This window comes from Carettochelys insculpta, chromosome 3, assembly GCF_033958435.1.
Source record: "Carettochelys insculpta isolate YL-2023 chromosome 3, ASM3395843v1, whole genome shotgun sequence".
Classification (NCBI taxonomy): Eukaryota; Metazoa; Chordata; order Testudines; family Carettochelyidae; genus Carettochelys; species Carettochelys insculpta.
Window position 1 is genome coordinate 128,539,188 of NC_134139.1, and position 23,458 is coordinate 128,562,645.

General features: G+C 42.4%; 1 protein-coding gene across 3 annotated transcripts in view; it reads right to left on the minus strand.

Moving 5' to 3' along the window:
• Positions 1–1,250: 1,250 nt before the first annotated feature.
• LIN28B (lin-28 homolog B) overlaps positions 1,251–23,458 on the minus strand; it is a 150,723-nt gene continuing 128,515 nt past the window's right edge. For all 3 annotated transcript variants that reach the window (XM_074988836.1, XM_074988835.1, XM_074988834.1), the window contains one exon: positions 1,251–1,620. In XM_074988836.1, the coding sequence (XP_074844937.1) occupies positions 1,251–1,620 (370 nt within the window). The remainder of the gene's footprint in view (positions 1,621–23,458) is intronic.

Below are 23,458 nucleotides of genomic sequence, written 5' to 3' on the forward strand. Positions count from 1 at the left end.
CGTGTACACTGTTCACTCAGTACCGTACTTGCACTTCATGATTAGCAGGAGAGTCTGACCAACTGAAAGTGCCCATTAATTAATTTGTATTCCCCATAAAGCTGTACCCCAATATTTCATTAACTTTGTATTTATTTTCCTTTATCTCAATGCACCCCACCCCCCAAAAATAGGGAGTTCTCTTCAGGACTTTCAGTAGTAAAAAAGGGGTGTTCAACCCCTTGATCTGTACACTGACTCAGGGGGACTCAGGGAAGCACAGCCACCACCACTGTGTCTCCCGCCAAGATTTTCACAGATGTAAAGGGGCAAATGAGGTTGGGGGAGAGAGGTAGCTTGATACCACTCAAACAATAGTTCATAACAACATCTACATTCCTCCCACCAACAGTGATCTAATTTAAAATTCAGGCATATTCATTTAATGTAACAAATGCCATCTCGATAGAAACCACACATTCATTGTCTTTTTGGAAGCCTCACCTCTGAACAAAGATTGTGGCAACTTAATCAAGGCATGTCCTTGAGAGGAGTGGAGAAAAAAAGCTCAAAACAACATTAAACTTTGGGGATCCAGAACAAAATATCTACCCAGAGTAGAGGCTTAGGACAGTGTCTTAATATTCTCAGTACCGTGCATAGGTAGATGTTGGGGGTGTTACAGCACCCCGACTTGAATTGGTTTCTATTATATATTGGGTTTATAGTTCAGGTCAATGGCTCTCAGCACCCCCACTATACAAATTGTTCCAGCACCCTTGGTACCATATCATTGGCAGCTTTTAGAGGCAAAGTATCCTTTGGTTCACAGAAAAGTAACAGCCATGCTCTTAACTAGTTTTTAAAGCATGTTTCAAGATTGCTTCCAGGAATGAGAATCCAAAAGCATTCTGAACCATGACTACTGCTCCACAATGGACAATGTATCCTGAGAAATGGAGAATGTTATGCTGGTGTATGTATGTATACATATATAGAGACAGTGATTATCAATATGTATACAGACAGACAGACAGAAAAAATTACAGACACATGCACGCATGCACATCCACACACACAGGAGGTAAAACACAAGTCACCCTGCTCAAATGTAATTTGCTTGGAGTGATTTGTCTCTTTAAAATAAATTCACAGTTTTCAACAGTAGTTAAAATTTCAGGTCAGCTATTGATAGTGAAATTACTTCCGCTGTACTTGCATGAGGTAGACATTCCAAGAGGGTAAAGAAAATGGAAGGTTATGACAAAGTGTTAAGTTTTTTTCCTTTTTTGAACAGAAGGCCCCTTTTTGCTTTGTTCTTCAGGTGATGCAGATAGCTTACTGGAGGAAGCTTCTTGTGGTGACCTGCCTGAACGTTCTAAGATCTCTGATCTTCCCTCCTGAGAATACGATGGAGATGAATGGCCGTAAGCCCCTCCTCCTTCCCTCAGGAAAGCAGAAGTGGAAGGCTGTGGTTCTGCTTCATATCTTCCCTGAGAACTAGTGGGCTGTTGTGCAACAGTTTTATGAGGGCAGTTAGCCACCATGTGCATGATGCTCTGACAGTAATGGCACTTCTTTGGCTGTGGAGGTAGACTACATTCCTTCGCATGATGATCAAGGCCACCACAATTGTAGCATCTAGAAATAAAAAAAGAGAGTCTGTTATAAAATACACCAATAAAAATGTTCTTCAAACATTAAAGAGAGAACGAAAGAGGAAGGGCCAAACCTTAAAATGTGCAAACAATTTTTAATTTCATATGGAAATACACAGCACATTTGTAAAACAGTGTGAGTTTCCACTCAATATTTTATAGTATTTATTTTCTGGTTGCAAGGTTTAAGGTGAAACTTTTTTAACTAAAGTTTCTGAGAGATTTAGCAACATAAGTTCCACAAAAAGTAACTACAATTTGTGTTCCTCAAAAGGAACACTCACTTAACTACTATAAAAATCTCATCCTGATTTAGGCTGGATTCTACCACCTTCATTCATATCTTCTGCCTCAAGTACTTTGGTATCACTCCCACAGAACCTGGCCCTTAATTAGGGTCTGATGCAAAGCCCACTGAAGATGGGGGGAGTCTATTTACTGACTGTAACAGATCAGATCCTGAGGCCAGACTTTCAAAGGTATTTAGAGTCTTAAAGATGAATTTAAGAGCTTTAAAAATCTGGCTTAAGTAAGCAGAGTGACATTGTAAGGGCTTTTTTGTGAGACCCAACAGTTACAGGCGCTGTGTACAAAAGCATTAGAAAAATATATTAAGAGAATAATCATGACTTTATGTACCCTTCAGCAGTGACAAAAGCTAAAATCCAAAATAAGCTTTATAGCTTATTAGCATGGAAAAATGGGTGTTAGGACTCTATCAAAATGTACCAGTTATATTTCCCTTTAATAATTTCAGAGAACAGATAGTATTAGAATGGTCCACTAGAGGGCACCAAATATTCAAATGTGCCCACAAAAAAACTAATTCCCATAATGTAGGTTAAATATCTTTATCTGAATATTTGTAGCAATAAACTGCGCGAGTGCTACTGTGTTTAATGACTGAATGAGTTGTTGCAAAAAATCAGGCCTACAAGGTCATCCTCACTAATTAATCCTGTTTATGCTATATTAGCTTCTAGGGGGAGAAAGGACACTGACCCTCTGTTAAAACTTGAATAATACAGTGCAATTAGGTAAATTCAATGTTCTTTGATAAACAGTCACAATTTACCCAACCCTTACAGAGGAGTTTATCTTCTGAAAAACTGTGGAACCCAAATTAGCTCCAAAAGAACAAAGGAAGCAAAAGTGCAAAGATGATAATGGACTAGATCCACGGTATCCAACCAGTTCTGAAGCCACATTATTCTGAAAACGTATTTATTGCTCAAGCCAACTACCCACACTCAACTGGACAAATGGCCACATGTGGCTAGCAGCTAGCGTGCTGGACACAATGGGGCCAGAGCATTTCTTCCCTAGGTAAGGGGAAGGACACCTCTGCAAGGGTCTTGTTGAGAAGGAGTTCCTCTCAACCTCCCAGGCCCAGCCTCCCATGATCCAGATCTGTAGGAGGTGAGGCCGAAGGCACTTCTGAAGCCCAGTTGTTTTCCCCATTCATGACTTCAATGAACTACCCTGGGCCAGGCTGCTGCTGGACCTTCCTTACAGGGATATTCTCTCATTTCTTTGAGGAGGTTTTGTAGGAACAGTTTTACAATCCCTTGCTCAGTTACTTTTTTCAGTAATATCTGCAGGCAGGGGAATGATGTGCCACCGACCCCTGTGTCACCTACCAGATCCCAACACTGCTAGAAAGGGATGGATCAGAATGGTGATATAGACCCAACTATATGAATGGCAGGTCCGCTCCATGAATGGATCACTGGGACATTGCAAGAAGGGGATGGAGGCCGGGAGGAAGCTTTTTACACTACCTTTTGTTAACAGATTGCAACATAGTGTGTTGAGGGGCATTTACATTTCTGTTTAAAAAAAGGTATAGGCTACGTCTACACTAGCCCAAAACTTCAAAATGGCCATGCAAATGGCCATTTCGAAGTTTACTAATGAAGCGCTGAAATACATATCCAGCACCTCATTAGAATGCCAGCAGCCATGGCACTTCGAAATTGACACAGCTTGCTGCTGCACGGCTCGTCCAGACAGGGATCCTTTTCAAAAGGATCCGGCAACTTCGAAATCCCCTTATTCCTATTTGAAACGGAGCCCCGTCTGGACAAGTGATACAAATGGCTTTATGGTTTTCCTCCTTGGAACCCCATAACTCAACACAGTTAAACTGAAGTCTTCCAAAAACAAGGCAACAAACTCCAGAAAGTATAACTATTACAGAATTTTATCCTTAAGCAGCCATGCCAATAATTACAGATATACATCCCGAAAGTAAATACTTTACTGGTAATCTTGTTAACTAAAGTTTCAATCCTGTAATCCTCAAGCAAATACCTTACTGAATGATCCTGATCTATAAGAAAAGCTAAATTTACGGTTTCCTAAAATGAACATGATATAAAGTCCTGTACTGTTTGGTAAAGAGAAAATAATTGCACAAACTATAATCACGCACAGAATGCAGATCTGTGAAGACAATCTCTTTGATGTAATAGGACCTTTATGTTGCATTGTCCTTAAGCTTTGCACAGATATTTGCTATGTTTCTATAACCAGCATTATAAATCTTATATATGCATCAATTTAATTAATTCTTTTGCATTTTTTTGAGAAAAATTACACCTAATCATCTGACATGATTGCCAGACCTAAATTCAAAATCCTTTAAATAAGGGAAGCACACTGCTTACATAGTCCTGATCCAAAGGTCACTACAAACTTTTCCATGGACTTCAATGGGCTTTGGATCTAAGTCTTGGTGAGATATCTGAAAATTCCTGATCACCAGAAAAATGCAGTTTTAATCCCAACCCTGCAAACACTTATGTGCACATTTATCTTTGTAGTTGCTGTCTTTGTCAACTTGGATGCCAAAGATTTGTGTCTGTGTGCATTTAAGAGAAATTGCCAAAACCAGTACATAGTTTATATCAGCCTTGCAAAATTGCGATGAATGTTTCATGGAAAGGAAGGGGAACCCTCTCTTTTTTGAACAATTCTTGCCCACTCATTAGTACAGTCAAAAAATTTCCTTGCCCTGGCCAAGATGAATTTTGCAAGGGCAATTTATTAGAGAAGTTAAACGACACATAGAAATGAACGATTTTTAAAAAATCCTGGCATAGAATGTTGAATGATATTGAGTCCAAGTTTTAGAAGTGCAACAACAAGAAAACTGCTAAAATGAGCCTTTAAGTGGCTTTGTATGAGCTGCTAACATTTTTAAATATTCAGTATACATCTGTTCTTTGTGCACTGGGCCAGTAGGACTGAAGAACTCTTTCTCAAGCTGAGTCTGTTTGCATGCATTGTAAATTGACCCAGCAACCTTAATTACCCTGAGCAGCTGAAAGAAAGGAAGAAGAGAAGGGGCACAATTTTACAAACCACAGTCATCTAGCATTTATTTTCTCAATACTTCATCATGATTAAATAAATGTTTAGATACTCTGCAAGCATCCTATTCTCTAAGACCAAAATGATAACTATTTATTTCACAAAAATGTGGTATTGTATTGAAAGTTATACACTGGTTTCTTTCCCTCAGTCACTGCAGGTATTTCAAAACAAATTACCAAGTTAACATCATTATGAAGATCTCTTGCTGGTATTCTGCTTGTGAGATAAGCTTTCTGTAAAACAACTAGATAAAACTCTAAGAATTGCAACTTAAAAATCACTTCAGTGATCTCTACCCCACCGTAAAAGGTTTTAGAAAAATACTAAAATATAGGGTATGTGCATTGTGATTTAAATTAATATTAAAAAATGTGTTTTCTAGATTTTATCCTGACTCTATATCACACATTTATTTTGTGACCTATTATCTGTTTGTTTGTAAGGACTGTACTTCACTTTGGAAACAATATATCTGACCTTAATTCTGGAGAGAATTTTACTGCCCTAAATTTAACTTACATTCATTTCTTTCCTTCAGGATAACATTCATCCAGAAGCTTCCCCCCCGCACCCCGAAAAAAAAAAAAGAGTTTGAGAAAAGATTAAAGGGACTCTATAATAGTGTAGGCTGCAGCCACAGACAAATCAATTTAATCAGTCACTATGGTATGCACTGTGTTATCCAATTCAGTGAACCATTTTGCCTCACCAATTGACCAAGAGCCTGCCGTCAAGGCCCCCACTTCCACTCCAGGGGCCTCAGTCAGCTTTTGCATGTATACTTATCATTACAGCCTGCTTTCAAAATAGTTTAATCTCCCCAGTTTGCTTACATTTTGGATAGCAGTTTTTTGTTGCCTCTGTTTTAATAGACACTGTTATAATTAAACTGTAATCTGGATTTTCAGCTATGTTTTGTTACCAGCCAAGTCAGCCTGCTAGGCTGTAGTGTAGCATTAAATGGTGTAAATGTGCCTGTTTGTGTGCGCATGGACAGGAAGGTGGGATTTATTCAATTCTTCTGTTGTTCCTTTTCAATCACTCTTACCAGCAGAACAGATCACACCCTTTCTGAAATGCTTTCATTCTCATGGGACTGACATCAAAATGGAAATGGTCAGCCACTTCAGAGCACACAACTAATACTACATGGACATGAAAATGTGGTATTAACCCTTTTGTTCTAGCTGAGCATTCAAAACACAAACTGTTTGTTACTGTTAATGTGTTAGCTGTGTAATCTTACATTGCCTCATAATGAAATGCAACCTAATACATTCTGATACACTTGCTCAGGCTGGTGTGTGTCTGGATTTGCATATTCCTGTGTACATAGCGTATACATAAATACACAAAATAATTATATAGGCAAGATTATATGAAGAAAAATTTAATCAAGTGAATATTTGAACAGACATGTATAATCCAAACCAATGACCCTGGAACAAATTATTATACAGAAACAAAAATACCACTGAAACCTGATGATTAATCTCAGCATCTTAAAGTCAAAGTTAGAACAAAACAAACTACTATATACCACAAGATGTATAGGACAATATAAAACATGAGCCACTCCTGATTTTACTGTTTCTTGAAAAAGATCTGCTATAAAAGGAACAGCCCTTCATAGTCTTAATAGGCTCTCATAATTTATTAGGCAACTGCATGCTCAAAATCTAACGCAACATGAAGTGTAGATAAAGAGATGACAATTATCCTAAATATGAACACTGCTTCAGCAAAGTTAGCTGAGTCAGGGAGGTAGATTTTAGACGCAGAGAATGAAAAATGTCATTCCATGAAAGCCTCAGGAAATCTGTCTAGCACCATATGATAACATCTTCCACACACTTTAAAATCAACACTGAGAAAACAAGTCTTCTGAATCTACAATTGAGAAAGGAAATATAAAAGCCCACCACACTAGGAAGTTTAGAAACATTTTGTCTTCTAAAACCCAGTTCACCATGAATTCATTAATTAAACTGAGACTTTTACAGACAGAAAGGAAAGTCTTAAATGAATAGGAATGAAAAGGGTGAGAATGTAAAGGATGCAATATTAACTGTAACTACTTTGGTGACTGGAATTCATTTTACCACTCACATATGCCTTCAGAAGCATAAGTACAAAGTAAAACACTTGTAGCATTTAGATTTCCTTAATTTAAATTCATGTTTTCATGTTGATACTTACAGAACATTTTTCTAGTGACACCAGAACTATCTTGCAAACAGTTGGCCATAATTACAGCTTGGCTGACCTAAACAAAAAGGAAGGCCAGCAAAATTGTGTTTGTCTTTATCCTGACCTATAATATGATTTGGACAATAATCTAACATACACGGCAAGTAGAATATAATTGTGCAGCTCTGTGGTGTTATTTGTTGTCAAAAAACTTTACATTGCTTATTGGTGAATTCATGATTTTTTTTTAAACATCTAACTACAGGGTGGAAGAGAGGGAAGGGAATTTAAACATTCCTTTTTCAATTCCCTCCCTCTTCCTCCCCTCCCCCTCTGCCTTAAATACTAACCAGTAAAAGAAAAACCCTGCATTTTGTTGCACTGTGAACAGTGAATGGTTTCTAATACAGAGCTGGGGCTGCTTGTTTAAATGCTTTGAAAGATGGCATGTTATTTTACAGCAAGTACAAATGAGAGGTTTTACAATGCATGACACATAGACTAAAAGGAAATGTTTAACAGACCTAACTTTATAAATAAAATTTAGTCATTAGCTCCACAACATACTTGAGGAAATGAGTGTTCTTGCAAGCAGAACACAGGATAGTTTTCTCTAATTATCCTATTCTGATGCTAAGAGAGTTAAATTAGCCATGATATAACAAAAAGGTTAATACGGAACATAACTGTTCCGTATTCAAGGGTTTGGCTGATTTCTGTCTAAAGAAGAAGGAGGGGGGAATTGGGAGGCAAGAAGGAGATGGGGACACTCAGATCTCCTCTTGCTGAGCCTGGTTCCAATGTAAACACGTACAGACTGAACACGTATGATGAGTAACAATAACAGTCCTTCCTAATGCTGGGCTTTATTGTTCACTTCAGTCAGTGCAACACAACAGCTGAAGTTATAAAGGCTTGCACAGCATTAAAAGATGCTTCAGACTGCCTAATGTCAGCTAATCTATGAGTCCATTTTTCACAGAAAGCAAGAATAATTTTTATGGGTGATTTAAAGGTTCCAATAACCCAGGATAGGCTACTAAACCTTTCCCAATAAGCAGTCTAAAAGCTGGAGGCATCACATTTAATTTCCTGAAGCTAAACGGAAGCTTTTAATATGTGTGTATTATGTAAAGGCTAAATATTGTCATGCTAGGCTTTAATGCCACAGAACTTTTATTTGTTAATTTTCTCTACAAAAAACCATCAGTCAAAATATCAACCTAGCTGAGTGCCAGAAAGTCACTTTAACCAAGTTTTATTTTAAACAGCGCATCCTCCTCATATTACTAAAGAATATAAATGGCAGGCAAATATTTGACATGTTTCTTTATAGATACTGTGGGCAATGAGAGACAGAGATGCTGAACATGAAGTCAAAAATCACAGCAACTTGCAGGCAACAACTGTCATGGGAAGGGAAGGGTATTTTTTGTCAGCTGCTACAGAAGTAAACAAGTTCTACGTGAACAGTCAAGAAAGTTACGCAAGTCACGCATGTGGAACCTTAAATTAGAGGGGGAAGGGCAGGCGGGAATTCAGGTTAGCTCCAGAGTCTATGCAGCCTGCTACCCATTTCATGTTTCCATTCCTGATTCTTACAAATGGAGGCTTATTTGGTTTTAAAAGGGGGGTTATTTTCTTAATCATTTTAAAATTCAGTAATCCAGAAGCAACAAAGCAACGGTGTTGCTCACTTGTGCTTAAAAAATAATGGCACGAGTACTGCCTGATTTCATAGGAATTGTATGTATTCATATGGTTGTGCAGCATTTCACAGCTCTGATTCACAACTCACCACAACATATTTACACTGGTGTGTGTGCATTCGTTGCAATCCCACTGCATTGGTGTGTAAACACACTTAGAAAATAGGGCATCATAATCAGGCTTTCTTGAAGCAAAAAAAAACGTGAGACATGTAATAAACATGAGACATGACCACAAACATACACTGCTCATTTCAAGCAATGAAAAAGACCAGCAGCATTTTAAGATTTTTCCAGAAACTGCTCTGTCTCACACACTGATTATATTTAACATCCCTTGCTTTATTACCTTTTTTGAATCAGATAAATCTTTACAAAAACAATTTTATTTACTTATCCATTAAAATGTTTAGTTATATTTTAGATTATGCTATTATAGTTTTAATAAAACATAAACAGAAAACTATGTAAATTAACCCAGCTGGAATTCTGAATTATGGTACTTCAAGATCAAATTCCTGACCCCGCAACGATATCTGCTAATTTGACCCTGGTAGCCATGCAGGAGGGACCCTGTTAACTGCATTGGAGGCCCACCCAGGTCCATGCTTGGGAAGTTAACTGCAGAACATTTTAGGATGAAATTCCATTTCAAAATTCACACTGTCACTGGGCTTTTGAGATAAATGAAAAACGGATCTGCTTAAAAAATACTCACCTTTATATCCATCCCCTCCCCCAGTAAAAAAATCCGGTAGCACAAGAAAAATAAATAAGATCTAATATATTAAATTTCTGTAGGAACTGTTTAAAGGCCTCCTTCTCTCTTCTCTTCTGACTGCCTTCTCCCCACATTTAGATAACCCCAACGTGCTGTTACAAAGACATTTTCTTCATGGTTTCCAGTAAAATAGCACAGATTGTTGTTGATGAATGCACTCATTATAAAAAATGATATGCCTAATTCTAAACTCATCAGATTGAATACTTTCACATGATTAGTTCTAATTCAGTCTATTTTCCCTGCTGTAGCTTAGGGGTAATAGAGATAGGTTATATTCTTTTGTTGTTGATTTTCTTTCCCCAGCAAAGGACCTAACAAATCAGACGAAGCATTGGTCTGATAAATCAGGCATTTGGTGGTACTCTGAGCTTAAGTTTAGTGGCAAAATAAATGGCTTACCATGAGAAACTGTGTTTTACTAAAACATCTGCTATAAGAAGCAACCAGAACACTAAAGTATGATGTTAGTTTAATCACACGGACCCGTGCAGAATTCAGCCATTTTATTATTCTTCTAAAAATGGAGATGACCACACATTCATTATCTCTTGAAAATAACTTCTCTGATAATTCCTTTCCATGGAATCTTATCTACACTGTCCACCCTGTCTAGTTTGCAGACTGGGAGGGAAATTATTTTCATGCAATGAAATACGTATGGAATACGTCTCCTGAAGGAAAAATGCTTTGGCTGTACTTTGATTTGTTACAATTAAACAGTGCACTAACATAGTTATTTTTCTCTCTAGCAAGAGTTAAGAATGTCGGAGAAGCAATTTTACGATGTGCAATCTTGATACAAGAATATAATATTAATGGACCCCCTGGAAGGCATCAGCATCCCAACAGGGGTATATGCACCCCGGCTGAGAACCACAGCTCTTAATGAATTAAGCCGCTTTTGCCTCCCCTTGTTTTGGGATGCACTGTCTGTACTGTGCCTCTCAGAAATCTGTCCCCAGGTTTCTAATGGTGAATGCCAGAAAAATCAAAACATAAGAGCCTCCCACCTTGGCTGGTGGGTTGTTGGGACTGACATGGGATTTTTCAAAAAGTGGTGCCTCAAGTTAGGCTTCTCAATCCACATTTAGGCTTCTAGACTGTGATTGTTTCAGGGGTGCCTGAGTATCTAGAGCTAGAGCCCTGCCAATTTCACAGCTGTGGAAACAAACCTTCCCTGAGCAATCCAAGCTCCCTGAAATCACTCAAGATTTGTCCTTCCCCAGTATGGCTGTAACTGGAGTGAGATCAGGCCCACCTCCCTGGGCACTTCTGTGCTCCAGTAGTGCAGCTCTGGGCTTCTGCCACCAGACTGGGACCCCCCACAGCTCCTGCAAGTACTCCAGGAATCAGGGTGGGGGCACCTGGGCTGGAGGCTGCCTCCCTGCTGCCTCCGTCCCAGCTCCAGCTGGCACTTGGGGCTTTGACATCTCCACCTCCTGTGGTTCCTACCCAGACTCAGAGCTGATCTCCCCACCCCCTCACTCCAGCTGGGGCTTGGCACGTCCTGGCTCAAGCCCCCAACCTCCAGGCCCAAGCTGGAGGACCCTGCGCCTGGGCTCTGCAGGCAGCACAACAATGAGTATAGCAATCCTTCAATTCCCCTACAACAGCTTTAGAAACAACCCCCATCCTCCTGTGGCTCTGGCCCCGCACCCCCTATGGTTACGACATGGACATTTCAGCTGTAAACATTTGAAATTGTGAAATGGAGTAATTTTAAGACCCTATGGCTGTGAAACTGACCAGTGATGCACGATTTTGGTAGGGCCCTGCCTATAGCTGTCTTTTGAGTACATGGGGGTTGCAGGTATACAGCATGTCAAAAAATCAGGCCAGTGTTACTGAGCCAAGTAACTTCACTCCAAGCCACAGCCATTGGATCGGCAGAAAACCAGGGTGAGTTTGAATAAGGCTCAGTGCAGTAAATGCATCTCTGTAGCCACGCTAACCGACATTGTTATAGTTGTAACACAAGCTGCGCCATACCTACTGGACTACGTTTTTCTGGGAATCTTACCCCATCTGTAGGCAGGCCGATAAGCTGTGTGAAGTCTTATGTCACATCTATATGACAAGCCTTAGCTGATGAAAGTTATATTAGCATAAAGCCACCACGTTAGTATATTGCTTATGCTCATGCACACTCGGCTCCTTCTATTAGTGCTGCATGTACTCACCAGGAGCGCTTATGTCAAAGCACAGCGTGGTACACTACGGATAGTGATCCAGTGTGCAATGCACGCTACCCGGCATGCTGTCTTTTGGGAAGTTGCGGTAATGCGTGCTGGGGCACAAACAAGTCGCATGGAGGCGACTGCAAACCAGGGGACCGAGTTCCCACTGTGCAACTTTCTCAATGCCGGTCATAGCCCATAATTTTGGCACAATATTTAAAAATCCCACAAAACCCAGCAGCGCTTCCTGCTGCCTGCCACCTCTGACAAAAGCAAGGAGCACGTACAGCTCCCCACGGGTACCAGGAGCACTGCAAACACAACTGACCCACGCTCCCTTCCTTGCAGGGCTACAGGAAGAGCTGCAACCATGGGGACGTAGCAGGCTGTGGCAACACACTGTTAGAGGACACAGGTCATTGGGGCATTCACGGATCAGCTGCAGATGGTGGAGTGCCACGTTTGGACCCAAGGAATGAACACTGGCTGGTGAGATTGCAGTGTAATGCAGGTTTGGGACTGACGAGCAGTGGCTGCAAATTGTGGGGGTTTGAATGGCGCCGTTTTGGACCTGTGTGCCAAACTCAAAGCGGTCCTCCAGCACCAGGACGCTAAATGCAGAACTACGCTGAAAGCAGAGCAGTGGTCTGCAATCGCTCTGTGGAAGCTTATAACATGGTAATGTTACTTGTAAGGTGGACAATCATTTTGGAGTTGGAGAATCTGCACTGTGTGCACATGTGTACGTGTACACGGAGGCGGAGGGCAGGGAGGAAGGAGTGGATGGGCTGTTGCCATGCATGTGAAGGGGCCCATGCTATGCAGGACTGTGATTCTCAGTAACAGGATTGGATAACAGTGGAAGGATTTGTAGCAATGGAGTTCCCAAACTGCAGCAGGGTGAGAGATGGCACACACAACTCTATTTTGGCACCTGCCACAAAACATACTGACAAAACCCACCGTTTCTCTATGGTTATGCATGGGTTGATGGTCACTATGGACGCTTCACTGACATCACTCCTGGCTGGTCAGGGAAGCTGCACGTTTGCAATTTTAGGAATAAAGGACCATGCAGAAAGCTGTAAGCAGAGACATTTCTTGCCCATTGCTGATTACCATTGGCAATGTTCAAATGCCAAGAGTGATCCTGGAGAATGCAGCCTACCTTCTGCTCCCTGGCTAAGCTGTACACCAGCTGCCTCCAAGGAAGGAAAGATTCAGCTACAGACTTAACAGGTGCAGAATAATAGGTGAATATCCTTTTGGTAGATTGGATGGACACTGCCACATTTACAGAAGATTAGATATCAGTGGATAAAATACACCCCAATGGTTATAACTGGTGATTTTTGTATGATGCAAAATATCTGTGAAGCAAAGGGAGAGAAGTTGCCACCAGGGTGGAGGTGGAGGTAGAATGGCTACCTCCTGAGTTCAAACAGCCAGATACAAGGACTATTAGAAGAGCTTGGCAAAGGGCTATGTAACTGAGGGAAGCCTTGAAATGGGCTGGTGGAGGGTACTCTGATCCTGGTGTGTTTGGTATTAGGAATTGTATGGTGCTTGCTCTATGGCTACGTTTATAATTATTACCTGTGTTTGTTACTGACTCTGTGAGTTCTGTTGCCCTATCGTGAAACTTCTAGGCATTCTGCTGCATATGTTTTAAAATAATAAAAATGAATTAATTACCAAAAATAGATTTTATTGAATATTAAAACCAGTGCAAAAATCCCAAAACAATAAAAAGCTTTTGAAATCAGTTACTGGAATGGAACTTACTAAGGGGGAAAAACATGCATACCCATTCCGGCTCCATGTACGACAACTGGGACTCTGACAGCTCAGGAGCATGTGAAGCTGTGGTTCCCCTTACTTGGCGTGGTATGGTAGGGCTGGGTATGTGGCCCCTGATGCCACATGGAGTATCAGGGAGCGTAGGGAGGTGCTAAAGGGGAGCTATCCTGACCGCAAAGGGAGGCAACACTGTGACTTGTCAAACCTGTCGGTCCACAAGAGGAGCCCTGTTATCTTCTGGTGCATCTCCCTCTCCTGTCCCTGCTGGGACTTCTGGCCTTTCTCCTGTCTGCTTTTCCCTTCTGCAGTTTGCACCCTACAAGCCCTTCTCTGCCTGGTCTAATGAAGCACCGGCTTACAGGGAATCTCACTGAACACATCCGCCAGTCTCCTCTTCTTTCTCTTTATTATGGTCAGGTGTCCTATGGCAGCAACAGGGATAGCTACAAACATACACAGAGGTACCATTGTCTGTAATCTCCCAACGCAAAGTGAAAGTTAAATTTCAGAACATTTTTTGTCTTGGTCCCCAAAAGCTTTAAACCAGACAAGTTCATAGACACATCAGCCTTTGATCTCCTGTGCACGACACCATTCTCCAGCCTTCTCTAAGGTAAGCATGGCCCTGCAGGGTAAGGTGGGGCGAAACAAGAAGGGCATCAATAACATTTCATCCCCTATTTCCATGGAGGAATAATATTGCCATGGATGGGCGCAGGCTAATGGCACAGAGCACTGGACTATGTTCCACGAGTGCTGATGATTGGTGCCGTTATAGTTCTGTGGGTAACGAAAGTATAGGAAGCACAGCAGCTGCTGGCTCCCAAAGCTGCCTCGGCTTATTTACTGGCAGCCTGAATGCTGCAAAGGTGCCTGCCGAATTCATTCTGGACTGGCCTGGGGAAGTATCCCACTGCAGAGGAAGCTGTAAGGCAGCCATCCCTCAAAACCTTTGGGAGAGGATACCAGAGCCCTCCATGGACGTTTCATTGAGATCTCTGAGGATCCCTGCCACATGTTCCCTCCCTACCTCCAGCCTAACTCTACAGGGGAATGAAAAGTAGATAACAGCGCTACCGATTTTTAGGAAAGATGCAGAGAAGTTGGAGAGGGCCCAGAGAAGAGCAACTAAAATGATTAAAGTTTTAGAAAATATGACCTGTGGGAGAAGAATAAAAGAATTAGTTTGTTTAGCGTGGAAAGGAAAAGGCTTAGAGGGGGTGCGATGACAGCTTTCAAGTATCCAAAAGGGTGTTATAAAGAAGAGGGAGAAAAAATATTCTCCTTAGCCTCTGATGACAGGACAAGGAGCAATAGGCTTACGCCACAGCAAGGGGGGTTTAGGTTGGATATTAGGAAAAATTTCCTAACTGTCCGGGTGGTTAAGCACTGAAATAAATTGCTTAGGGTGGTTGCAGAATCTTCATCATTGTAGATATTTAAGATCAGGTTAGGTAAATACCTAACAGGGATGGTATAGATGGTGCTTGGGCCTGACGTGAGGGCAGGGGACTGAACTCGATGACCTCTGGAGGTCCCTTCCACTTCTAGTATTCTGCGAGTCTATCATTGAACTACCACCTCTTATAGCACATAGAGCATCTACACTTGTGTCAAGCTACACTGGGGTTGGGTACTATCTGTACATGCAAATACTGAAACACAATGGGAAATGTGTTCACACGCTTTCCCGAGGTTCCTTCCCTTGCATCCAATTTGCGTGCGTTCAGGTGGCACACTGTTGAACGGATCCTGTGATCATATGAACTCCATCTTCCTTCTCCTCACCACTGTTCATGATAGGGGTCTCTGTTTCAGGCTCCCCAGAGGTAACCACAGTGCTTCTGCCAAGCATGGTGTGCAGCTCATGGTAAAAACAGCTGCTCTGAGGCTCGGCACCCGTACAGTTGGCCTCCATGGCCTTCTGATACGCTTGAAGCAGCTCTTTCACTTTCATGCAGAACTGCTGATGATCCCTGCCATGCTCCACACAGGGGCTCATAGCTGCCACTAGGAGAGACACCCTTCCCCCAGCACAGAGCACTGCCTCCGCCCATTGACCCTAGCACAGAGCACCGCAGCTGGGACAGAGGCACCGCAGCTACAGGAGAGGCGTGCCCCTTTGGCTCCAGCACTGAGCTCCTGTGGCTGACGGAGGGGGGCCTCTCTGCCTGCTCCAGAGGTGCCGCTCCCCCAGGCTAAACAAGCCCCTCCTGAGCTGCCACAGCCGGCAGAGAAGTGCTTTTCATGTGGCCTGCAGCTGCTGTGGTGAGAGGGCAAGCCCTCTCCCCTGGAGAAGCCTACACTGGAAACCCCACCTCCCCATCCCCAGCCCTGAGTCTTCTCCCATACCACAAGCCCCTCATCCCCAGCCCTACCCCAGAGCTGCACACCCAACCAAAACCTTCCGCTCCCCCCAACACAACCCAACCCTGCACCCCATCCCACACTCTTGCCCCCCACCCCTACAAATTGTCCACCATCTCCATATTGGCGCACACAACAAAATTCATTCTGCACATGACCATAAAAAGTGAGAGTGAACACTGGCTTCCAGGGCAGTCACCAACCTGGGCAAGCAGAAAAACTCATGTTAAAAATACACTTGTGTTTTTAAATGGTGAGTTGCTGTTAGTCTCCATAACTTTTTGGCAGTTCACAATTTTGATCAGATTGGTCGATAACCAGGCCTTATGGGACAGCTACTGGAAGACCATTAGGACTGACATAGGTCACATGGTATCTAGGCTGCACTGCTTTGAACACAGTAGGTCAACCACAGATAAGTTCTCTTCAGAGAGGTGGCGGTGATATTTACAGCAGCAGAGGACAATTTTGAGTGTAAACAGACACAGAGCAGGGCTGAAGCAAAGTGACTTATGTTGACCTAACTTGATAGTATTGAATAGGCTTTAGTTAAATAGGACCAGTTCTACAGTGGTCTACAAGATGGTGTCATACATATACCTCAAGTAAGCTGATCAGTAAAATGGAACACAATGTAACTCATGTTGATTTGGTATTCAGTGGAGGTGCAAGCCAAGGAGATGAGAGCAAGGAAGCAGTAGCAAGAAAACAGAAAGCGGGTATAAGTAAAACATCGCTCCCCTTTTAGCTCCCTTGACATGTTATTTCACTCATTTTTGCACACCCCCAGAATAAAAATTCAGAGCCAATAATGTGCATCTGTCTTAGATGCTAGCTTAGCAATTACATCTATTCTCTGAAAAAACTATATGCAGTCTGTCAGTTACGATACTAGGTACAGGACTTCTACCCAGAAATTGTCCTGTAGAATTGCCAGAGAACAGAACCTCTCATAGCAAGTCAAGATTCTGCCTCTTCTCCTCAAAAGGTACTGATATATATCTAGAATTGAATGCTCAGTACATTGAGGTACATTGTAAGGTACACCATACTATGAAACACCCTTCATTTGCAGAGAGGCAGGGGTAGCTGGTGGCTCCCACAACTACTTTGAAGCAGACCTTTGAAATACAAAAAGCTGAAAGCCCTCAGGCTAGCCATATGCCTTTTGCTTTATCCCACTAAATTCCTTTCAGACTGAGCTGAACAATAAACTATTAAAAATTGCCATTTCCCTTCTGCTACTTTTGTTGTCATCAAAATTGCAGCAGCATGCCACGATCACAAATGGACATGAACATTCTAAGTTGTGGTCCAGCCCACAATGCACTGGGAACACCTGGGTGGTGATAGTGTGTGGGAAGAGGGCTGGGCTGCATCCGTCCTAACTACTGTTCTGGAACCCCCATATACACTACACACATATGCATGAAATGCACTACATGACAGCATAAAATAAAGGCGTAGGAGAAAACCTCACACTTATTTGGCATATTTAAACACCTGCTTTAAGCTCGTCTGCCTTCACATATCTCATATGAATTTGACACCCCAAATCAAAATAACCGTGAAAGTCTGGTAATGGGACTATTTAATGACTTTTGTTTTTTTGGAAGCTTTCGACATTTCCAGAAAAAATCTGAACCTTGAAAATTTCCAGAATTTTATGTTAAAATACAGCATTTAGGGCACAATCAGGGCGTGTCATATGGGAACCCGGGGGAGGATAGAAAGGAGCACCATTGGGCCTGAAATGCTACAGTATCAGTTTCTCCTTTCTCGGAGCTTCCTGTTAATCCAAATGCCCAGTGGGCCCCTCCAGCAGTGATGGGGTGAAGTGAGTAGCTTCCCTTGGGTATCTGATTAGGTTTTGTCCCAGCTAAGTTTTAGTTTGTCCTGGGTTCTCGGACAGGATGAGTCTTTGTGTACCTAAAAGGCCTACTTTAGCAGGAATTGTAGGTGCTCTGCCTCTCTAAAATCAGGCCCATGTGGTGAGATTTTTTAAAACCAGCTAAGCAAATTAGACATACATCTCTCATTAATTTTCAAATCCTAGCTGGCTATGGAATTCTTGCTGGGCATTCACAGTCTGAGGCACACCAAACTGCGAAGAGGCTGGCCTCCATGTGCTTAACTCAAAGTTCTGGCTATCCTGCCCCAATTTGTCTGAGGGAGCTGATCTCATCAAGTGGATGCTCTGTAGACAGGGAGATACGCAGGACTGGAAGAAAACTGAGGGCCAATATTTAATTTCAGAAACTTCAATTTCCCACACTTACCAACTTCCCAAGCTCACTGCAACTCTTTTGTAATGCCATTCACACAACTCGGGCCTACTGCCTCTGTCATGTCGGAGGGAAGGCCAAGCCATACTTCCGTGAAGTGCCACAGCAAGTCAGAGCATGAGGTGCGGGTGGTAACGAGTACAGATAAGGGGAAAGATGGCACCAGCTCTCCCTGTGGGTTGAGGCCAGGCTACCAAGGGGACTTGCACTGCTCACTATCCTGGCTCCCTGCCAAGTGCCACTATTTGCACTTGACCCTACTGGTTCTGACTTTGCACTTTGGCCAGGTTCAATTCCACCTCCACCCAGTAGCACAGGCCAGGCTCACTGAGCAGCAGCATCTCGCACACACCCTCAAGGACTTCGTCTGCTGTGACTGCCGATGAACGGGGCTGGGGATCAGAGCTGGGAGGGAGAAGGGGCTGGGACCTATGCCTCCCATAGTGCATAAGGCTGGGATCAGGAGCCCTGTGCCACACATACAGAGCCACTAGTAGCCTGTGAGCTGGGGCCAGCTTTAGGGCATAGGCCCACCCCTCTTTGGAGATTGGTGGGGGTGGGGAGAAGGGAGGCATATTCAGTCCTAGTTGCAAGATAAATGACCCTACTGACAACTTGACATCTAGGCAGTTATGAAAAACAGCTTAGGTCCTTCTTCCTCCCCTCCCCCAATACATCCACATGCCCCATTGAACTGACTATCCCAAACCCCAAGTTTAATAACTGGGCACAGTTTTGTAGCCAAAACCCACTCTGCAACTTTCTGTCAGCCGTAGAGACACCACCTTTTTAGCTGACCTAAAACCTTACATGTGAAGCTGAAAATCAAACAGGGTAGCTAAAGTCCAGTTTTCAAGTGCTCAAGAGGACTGCAGGGACAGTTCTCCTTTAGATTACTGAAGCAAGGGGTTCTCGGTCTTTATTTTTTCCTAGCTTGGCCATAGGATTACTAATCTCTTACAAACATGGCTCTGTTTCATATATCTTTCTCTGAATTCCATTGATACTATGTGTGGATTAAAATGAATCTTAATTACCAACACTTTCTAAAACAAATGTGTCAGATACTCTGTAAAAGAACATTCTAGCACGTTAATTTTGACTGTGCTTGTGTGAGTATCAGTAATACTTCTTGTTCTCTCACCAGTAAAATAGCTGCAAAATGTAAATAAGACAAAACATTTTTAAAACTATTCCATCGATCAGGAAAAAGGCTGGTTATCGGTCTAAATTCTGCGCTTAGTTATATGGATTTAAATCCAGAGTAATTTCACTGGCTGTACTGCAGTGGAGTTAATCTGTATTTACATTATTCGTAACAGAGAGGAAGCTGTGCTAGTCTACACACTATCAAACCAAAAAGCAGTCAAGTAGCACTTTAAAGAGTAGCAAAATAGTTTATTAGGTGAGCTTTTGTGGGACAGACCCACTTCTTCAGACCATAGTCAGACCAGAACAGACTCAATATTTAAGGCACAGAGAACGAAAAACAGTGAGCAAGGAGGACAAATCAGAAAAAGATAATCAAGGTGAGCAAATCAGAGAGTGGAGGGGTGGGGTCGAAGGTCAAGAATTAGATTGAGCCAAGTGTGCATGAGCCAAGTGTGCAGACGAGCCCCTATAGTGACTCAGAAAGTTCCCATCACGATTTAAACCATGTGTTAATGTGCCGAATTTGAATATAAAAGCCAGGTCGGCTGTTTCCCTTTCCAGAATGGTGCGATAATACTTCTTCAGTAACACACATACCTTCAGGTCATTGACAAGAATGCCCCATTCCATTAAAATGTTGACTAACTGGTTTGTGGATCTGGAGTGTTTTGATGTCTGTTTTGTGCACATTGACCCTTTGTCTAAGGGAGTTAGAAGTCTGTCCAATATACAAAGCATCTGGGCATTGTTGGCACATGATGGCATATATGATGTTAGTAGAGGAGCATGAGAAAGTGCCCGTGATTCTGTGAGTAACCTGGTTAGGTCCAGTGATGGCATTTCCAGAGAAGATATGTGGACAAAGCTGGCAGCGGCCTTTGTAGCAGGGAAAGGTTCCAGGACTCGTATTCCTGGGGTATAGACTGTGGCTGTTAGTGAGGATCCTCATGAGGTTGGGAGGTTGTCTGTAGGAGAGAACAGGCATGTCACCCAGGGCCTTCTGGAGTGTGACATCCTGATTAAGGATAGGTTGTAGGTCTTTAATAATTCGTTGCAGTGGTCTGAGTTGGGGCTGTAGGTGAGGACCAGTGGTGTTCTGTTCTTGGCTTTTTTGGGCCGATCTTGGAGTAGCATATATGTTGGCACATAATGGCATATATGATGTTAGTAGAGGAGCATGAGAAAGGGCCCGTGATTCTGAGAGTAAGCTGGTTAGGTCCAGTGATGGCATTTCCAGGGAAGATATGTGGACAAAGCTGGCAGCAGGCTTTGTTGTAGGGAAAGGTTCTCCAAGATCGGCCCCTGTGGCACAGGGCTCCTGATCCCAGCCTTATGCACTATGGGAGGCATAAGTCCCAGCCCCTTCTCCCTCCCAGCTCTGATCCCCAGCCCCGTTCATCGGCAGTCTTTAAAGTGATACTTGACTGCTTTTTATTTACATTATTAGTGTAACAGCAGAATTTGGCCCATCCAATGTAAATGCTTTTGAAACATATTACACTAATTGATGTAACACAAGTGCAAAATGTAGCATAAGCACCAAATCAGTAAGGAAAAGTGCCAGAGAATGGCACCAAAGGGTTTAGTTCCATTTGCCAGCATGGGTTCAGCCTTTCAGATTTGGCAAGGAAGCCAGAAAGAAATAAAACAGCACCAGAGATTCAAAAAGTAAGTGTTTATAAGACTAGAATCAATTTTCTTGGAATGACTGATGAACTGGATATCAGAAGATCTAGATAAGAAACCACCCATTGATTTAATGTATTTGAAAGCCAAGAAAGAGCCAGATAAGTGTATCTCATTGTGGTCAAAATGAATTTCCATTGGATTAAGTCTTAGATGCCAGCCAACTATAATAAGTAGCATCTATCTGGCTATGTGTAGCACACAAATGTACGTTTTGCTCAACCTTTCAGGCTCCAATTGTATCTTAGCTACAAAACCTAAGCCCAATATTTTGAAAACAGTCTCACAGCACCAATCAAGTGGTTAATGACTGAACTCCTGAAGCCTTAATGTCCCACATCGGCTACATGAAAGGCAGAGTCTCTATATGACTGCCAAACAAACTACCCTGCACTTGATAAAAGTCCTAACAATAACTCAAATGCTGTTGCTTAGTGACTTTCATTATGAAGGCTAGGCTATTCTCTGCAGGTTAGGTGGAATTTTAAGGCCCTGGGGGCCAAATGCATCCTTCGTATAAACTCTGAAATTGCACACAATGAATTTGACCCAAACTGAGTTTGTGTGCGTGCATGCGCACATGTGATGTGGTTATGTTAAGTGCACACATGTGAAGAAGTTACTGAAGTTATAGCGTGAGGTCTCCAAGAGAGCTTAAGTGATCTGGGAGCACATATCCAAAAAATCAAACACACAAAATAAGTACGAAAGGTTGGGATGATGGGCCTTGTGGTTAAAGCACTGCTGTACTGGGATTTGGAAGATGTTGCTTCTGCCACTGACGTTTGACGTCCTTATGAGTAGGTTACTTAATTGCTCTACGTTTCAGATCCCTGTCTGCAAAATGGAGATAGCAATATTTCCCTGCCTGCCAAAGATGGTGTCAGGAAAAGTTCATTAGTATGTAAGATGCTCAGATAGTCTGACAATGAGGATCATATAAGCAGCTAGGCCAGTGACTGGCAACCTAGGCTTGTGAGTGGGCTGCATGAATGGCCGTCCTTCATTTCAAAGAGCAAAATATTATCATAACCAAGAGGGTCTCCCAGATTAGGATAGTTTTGCTGACTGCCCTTAAGTGCCTAGAATTTGCAGTGTGCGCCAATGAAACTGCCGCAACGCTTTTACTGGATGCAGAGGGAGCACATAGCTCTCACAGTCAATGTAGTGTGCACCTCACTTCACATGCCCTTGCTTTATTTTCGTAATACCAATAGGAAAAACCACCTACATGGATAGAAACCAGCAGAATCTGGGAACCCTGCGCATGGTAGATGGTAAACAAAACATCTTGTGGGCCACACATGGAACCCCAGTGTGCCATGAGGCCCTCGGGCTGCAAGTTGCTCGGCACTTAAACTCAACACATAGAAATGTTGAGTGTGCAAATGACTCCTTACTTGATGCTTTGTTACGGCAGTGAACAGTACAGTGGAATTTACTCAAAAAGAGGTCTCTGTCTCGCCACGCATACAAGCTTTGAGAATCAATAGCTACAGATGCTGAATTTGCTGTGTAACAAAATGAAAATTATATAGGCATAGAGGCATGTAGGTCAAAGTAGCTAGTGGTCAGTGGGTTTCTGGTATAGAGCAGTATTGATTTGACCACCTGTGATTTGTACTGTGGTGTCCTGGACAAGGATCTCTTGTGTGGAATGCTCTAGGCCGAGACTGATGGTGGTGTGCAAGATGTGGAAATCACTGTGGAATTCTTCCCAATGGGTCCAAATAATAAAGATGTCATCGATACAGTGTAAGTAAAGAAGGGGAAATAGGGGACAGAAGCTGAAGAAAGGTTGCTAACAGCTAATTTAGCCATCATTTTATATGAATACTTAGGATTATATTTTCCAGTATGCATTATATTGCATTTATCAACATTAAAATTCATCTGCACTTTGTTGCCCAGTCACCTAGTTTTGTGAGATCTTTTTGAAGCTCTTCAGGGTCTGTTTTGGTCTTAACTACCTTGAGCAATTTTGTATCATCTGCAAATTTTAGCACCACATTGTCTATCCCTTTTTCCAGATCATTTATGAATATGCTGAATAGGATTGGTCCCAGTATGGACCCCTAGGGGACACCACTAGTTATCTCTCTCCATTCTGAGAACCGGCCATTTATTCCTGCCCTTTGTTTCCTATCTTTTAACAAGTTATCAGTCTATGAGAGGACCTTCTCTCTTATCCCACAACAGCTCACTTTGCTTAAGAGCATTTGGTGCAGATCCCTGTCAAAGGTTTTCTGGAAATCTAAGTACACTATACCCAGGGGATTCCCACTATCCACAT